This window comes from Pituophis catenifer, unplaced genomic scaffold, assembly GCF_029215685.1.
Source record: "Pituophis catenifer annectens isolate HBS135680 unplaced genomic scaffold, rPitCat1.0.hap2 SCAF_10, whole genome shotgun sequence".
NCBI classification, from domain to species: domain Eukaryota; kingdom Metazoa; phylum Chordata; class Lepidosauria; order Squamata; family Colubridae; genus Pituophis; species Pituophis catenifer.
Window position 1 is genome coordinate 14,037,460 of NW_027256890.1, and position 5,737 is coordinate 14,043,196.

General features: G+C 46.4%; 1 protein-coding gene across 1 annotated transcript in view; it reads left to right on the forward strand.

The window, feature by feature from the left end:
- The window catches only part of LOC139321538 (zinc finger protein 436-like), a 3,641-nt gene extending 2,420 nt beyond the window's left edge, over positions 1–1,221 (forward strand). Inside the window, exon 4 of the mRNA XM_070950274.1 lies at positions 1–1,221. This exon is cut by the window's left edge and continues 287 nt beyond it. Coding sequence (XP_070806375.1) covers positions 1–1,221 — 1,221 coding nt within the window.
- Positions 1,222–5,737: the final 4,516 nt, after the last annotated feature.

Here is a 5,737-nt window from a genome sequence, read left to right on the forward strand (position 1 = left end):
CTGAGTGTGGCTGCCCCCCAGCCAGCCACCCACGAGGAGATGCTGTTGATTTGCACCCAGTGCCAGAAATGTTTTCCCGTCCATTCTGTTCTCCTGACAGTGGTGCCCCATGGAGCATTGGGGCAGGTGTGCCCTGAATGTGAGAACGGCTGTGTTAAGAGCCCCCTGACCACTGCTGAGTCCCCGAGCCAAACTGGGGTGTTGCCGTGCTCCTGTGCGCACTGCTCCACGCCGGGCGTCCGGCCGAGGGGTGTCCTTAAGGAGGAGAGGCCCTACAAGTGCGGGAAGTGTGACAAGACCTTCCGATATGCTCACGAGTACAGCTGGCACCAGAAGGTGCACACCGGAGAAAAGACCTACCGGTGCAGTGACTGCGCCAAAGTCTTCCGGCACAAGCAGGAGCTGATGTGGCACCAACGCACCCACACGGCGGAGTGGCCCCACAAATGTGGCACCTGTGAGAAGAACTTCCGCTTCAAGCAGGAGCTGACGTGGCACCTGAAGACCCACTCTGTGGAGCGCCCGTATAAGTGCCCGGAATGCGAGAAGAGCTTCCGCTACAAACAGGAGTTCATGTGGCACCAGCGGGCCCATGTCGGTGACCGGCCGTACAAGTGTCCGGCGTGCGAGAAGAGCTTCCGTTTCAAGCAAGAGTTCACCTGGCACCAGAGGAGCCACGCCGGAGAGAAGACCTACCGGTGTCCGGGCTGTGAGAAGAGCTTCCGCTACAAGCAGGAGTTCGTCTGGCACCAACGTATCCACACCGGGGAGCAGCCGTACCCCTGCGCCTCCTGCAGCTCCACCTTCACCTGCCGGCAGGAGTACATGCGCCATCAGCGTCTGCACGACGGGGAGAAGCCCTACCAGTGTCCCCACTGCGAGAAGACCTTCTGCCGGGGCTCCACCCTCATCCGGCACCGGCGCATCCACATGGGTGAGGGGCCCTTCAAATGTCCGCACTGCCAGCGGGCTTTTGGCCAGAGTGCCAACCTCTTGAAGCACCAGCGCATGCACAGCCTGAAGAGCGAGAGGCTGGAGGTTGCCTCAGAGTGGCAGCCTTGTCTGCAGAGCTTGGGGGGCCCCAAGTTGCAGGACACCATGCCCAGCGTGCTCAGCCTGAAGACAGTTTCAGGGAGCGCCCTGCTCCTGCTAAATCTGCCAGACCCCAACTGCGGGAGAGATCCGGGCACCAAGCCAGATGCATGGGAGCCACAGATGTGACCTGACTCACGTGGTGGCATTTTTGGGGCCGCGATCTCTTCAACCTCAAGACTTCAATTGGGTCCACCACGTGCCAGACCAGCTCAGGACCCTAGGAAAGGAAGACCCTGGACTCCGTTCCGTTGAAGTGTGATAGAGTCTTTGACTAAGGCTACAGTGAGTGGTTGCAGAGAAAGCAAGGCTAGATCTGAAGATTCCCGTGCAAAATGTTACATTTCCTCCCCATATTTCTTGACTAGTCCATCTCTAGGAGCCCTTTTTTCAGCCTTAACCCGTTGGGATTAAAGAAACGTGAGACATCTTGATGGTGAGACAATTTTGGACAAAGGTGATCTAGATTTTTGTAGTTGTTTTCCAAAGCCGTTAGCGGGCAGCGGGTAGAAGGAGGACTATTTTATTGACATTTCCATGCAATTAAAACGGGGTACAGATTAATTCATTGCAGCCAATACGTGACTGGAGAATAATTATTTTTTTTTCCTACTGTTACAATTGCACTGAGTTTTGAGAGGCTGAATATGGGGGGGAACTAAGGTGATGTTGGGCCTCTAATTTCTTCCCCCTTTGGTTTAAAGGAACAATTTCCCACCTTTTACATCAGTCCTGCGACCAGAGAATCGGGGATATTTAACAGATTAACAGAGTGGGAAGGGACCTTTGCAGATCATCTAGTCCAACCCCCTGCCCAAGCGGGAAACCCTACATCTGCCTCTACCTAGGTAGGAAAAAAACCCCAACCATTTTCCCCAAGAATACCCTTTACATTATCGTATTTATTTACAGAAAGCTTTTGTAAAAAAAATAAATAAATAATAAAAGTTCCAATGTTCCTACCCTGCATCCAGCTAAACAACTCTGGAGCTTTATATTTTAATATTGATTGATTAATTGTTTGGTTGATTGATTGATTGATTGATTGCTGTCCTTTTGTTTTCCGCGATATACCTCCTGCCAGTTCCGGACCCATGGTTTAGAGTAGTGGTTCCCAATCTTTTTTGGGCCATGCCCCACCTAAGCATCTCTAAAATCCTGATTTCTGTCCCCGCCCACCTCGGTGACTTTTGGGAGCACTGTGGATTATCCACCAGGTGGCGCTAAAACCTTGATCAGAAGGAGGAACCCCCTGGTGGAGCAGCCTTGAAAGAAGGAATTTCCTGCTCCTTATCAGAGATGCAGAAGATCAAAGCTATTTTGATATATTCGCATGTTACAGAGAAAACAACAGGTCTGGTGATTGGCCTGGTGCACAAAATCCTGCATTCACCGCTCGCCCCACCCCCCACCCCCCAAGCAGAGCGTGCCTTGAGAGGTTGCACTTGGCCAAGATGCCAAAAGAATAAGTGATGCCCCCACTTCTTTGCATTGATGATAGATAGATAGATAGATAGATAGATAGATAGATAGATAGATAGAGATATAGATGATAGATAGAAAGATAGATAGACAGACAGACAGACAGATAGATAGATAGATAGATAGATATAGATGTAGATAGATGATAGATAGATAGATGATAGAGATGATAGATAGACAGACAGACAGACAGACAGGTAGATAGGTAGATATAGATAGATAGATAGATAGATAGATAGATAGATAGATAGATAGATAGATAGATAGATAGATAGTAGAGATAGATAGAAATATAAATAGACAGACAGAAGACAGACAGACAGACAGGTAGATAGGTAGATAGATAGAGATAGATAGAAAGATAGAGATAGATAGAGATAGATAGATAGATAGATAGATAGATGATAGAGATGATAGATAGATAGATAGATAGATAGATAGATAGATAGATATAGATGTAGATAGATGATAGATAGATAGATGATAGAGATGATAGATAGACAGACAGACAGACAGGTAGATAGGTAGATATAGATAGATAGATAGATAGATAGATAGATAGATAGATAGATAGATAGATAGATGGTAGAGATAGATAGAAATATAAATAGACAGACAGAAGACAGACAGACAGGTAGATAGGTAGATAGATAGAGATAGATAGAAAGATAGAGATAGATAGAGATAGATAGATAGATAGATAGATGATAGAGATAGATAGAAAGATAGAGATAGAGATAGATAGATAGAGATAGAGATAGATAGATAGATAGATAGATAGATAGATAGATAGATAGATAGACAGACAGACAGACAGACAGACAGACAGACAGACAGACAGACAGATAGATAGATAGAGATATTATGCACACACTAAACACAGACTCTGGGGAGCTCAGACTGGGATCTGGGAGCCCAAAGGGAGGCTGCAGAGAAAAGGAGGGGGTAGGAAACAACAGCCCATCATTCCCAACCATTAAACCTGTTTGAAAACATCCCAAATTTTCAAGCATCCTCAAAAGGAGGCAGATGAAGCAAACCCTCCCTTGCAGGGGCTTTTCTGGGGTCAGAAGAAACGCCTACAAGGGGGGGCTTAATATGCAATCCATGCAAAGAAAGTTCTCCGGGGCTCCAAGGCACTAATGTTCCCACGGTCAGCAGGGCATGGGGGAGGGGGACATGGACATGGGGATGGCACCACAGTGGCGGAGGGTGAATTAATCATCCAGGTGGGACCCAAGGAAGGGGCTGGAGGCCGCTTGTTCACCGACAAAGGAAAACGTGCTCGCTGTAACGAAAGCTCCATGTTTTCCAACATCGTGCCTCCACTTTTCATTCTTTTTAAAAAGTATCCGAGCTATTTCCATTCCTGGGTGGGGTCTTAATGGGCTTCCTAAAGTGATTTGCCCACTTAAGTGCTGAACTTCCCACCACCTCCTTTCCTCCTCTTGTTAAGGATCAGTTTGGCAAGCAGTTTGGCAAAAGGCCGGTCAACCGTCATTTCCCAGCCAAGTGGGACGCAGTAATCAGCAAGAGGAAGAAGGCTTCCATCAGAACAGGGCTGGAAGGGGCCTTGGAGATCTTCTAGTCCAACCCTCTGCTCAAACAGGAGACCCTATACCGTTTCAGGCAGGTGACTGTCTATGGTCGTTTCTTAAAAACCTCCAGTGATGAAGCATCCATAATTTCTGAAGGCAAACCGTTCCATTGATTAATTAACAGGATCACAGAGTTGGAAGGGAGCTTGGAGATCTTCTAGTCCAACCCCCTGCCCAGGCAGGAAACCCTACACCACTTCAGACAAATGGTTATCTAACATCTTCCTAAAAGCTTCCAGTGTTGGAGCATTCACAACTTCTGGAGGCAAGGAGTTCCACTGGTTAATTGTTCTCACTGTCAGGGAATTTTCTCCTTAATTCTAAGTTGCTTCTCTCCTTGATTAGTTTCCATCAGTTGCTTCTTGCCCTGCCTTCAGAAGCTGCTTTGGAGACTAGCTTGACTCCCTCTTCTTCGGGGCAGCCCCTGAGATATTGGAAGACGGCTATCATGTCTCCCCTGGTCCTTCTTTTAATTAAACTAGACATACCCAGTTCCTGCAACCGTTCTTTATACGTTTTAGCCTCTAGTCCCCTAATCATCTTTGTTGCTCTTCTCTGCACTCTTTCCAGAGTCTCCGCATCTTTTTTACATCGTGGCGACCAAAACTGGATGCCGTATTCCAAGTGTGGCCTTACCAGGGCATTATAAAGTGGTATTCACACTTTTTTTTTTTTAATTTGATTTATATGCCGCCCTTCTCCGGAGACTCAGGGCGGCTTACAAGGCGTTAAGCAATAGCCTTCATACTTTTGTATATTTATACAAAGTCAGCTTATTGCCCCCACAATCCGGGTCCTCATTTTATCTACCTTAGAAAGGATGGAAGGCTGAGTCAACCTTGAGCCTTGGAGAGATTCGAACCAGCAGAAATTGCAGGCAGCTGTGTTAATAACAGGGTGCACTAAACCCCTGTACTATCAAGGCTCTTCACATGATCTTGATTCTAATCCCTCTGTTTATGCAGCCTAGAACTGTGTTGGCTTTTTTGGCAGCTGCTGGCTCCTATCGAAATGGTTGTCCACTAATACCAAGACATTATAAAGTGGTATTAACACTTCATTACACTACAGCAATTACAGCTTTTTTACCATTCTTGCATTTTGTTTCTTCATGGCCAGCTGCTCGGCTAGCCTTCCAGAAATCAAAAATAGCAAGCTGATTTTCGAATGAGTTTATTATTTTTGATTTAAAAAGTGCACAGGGACTGCCACCTTTTGCAGGACAAATCCCTTGCGGGCAGCTTTCCTTGCCAGATGCATAAGATTCAAAATTCACTCAGGAAATGATAATAAATTCACACAGAAGTGGGGGGGGGGACTTGCTGAAAATAGCCGTCTGTCTGTATTATGTCTGATCTTTTATCATTTTTAAAATTAGAAACTTTCGTTACTGCAGGCTTGTGACTTTCTCTTTCTTTCTTTCTCTTTCTCTCTCTCTATTTGTCTGTCTGTCTTTCTTTTTTCTTTCTTTCTTCCTTCTTTCTTTTTCTTTTCTTCCTTCCTTCCTTCTTCCCTCCCTTCTTCTCTCCCTCCCTCCTTCTTTCTTCTTCAGTCTTTCTTTCTCT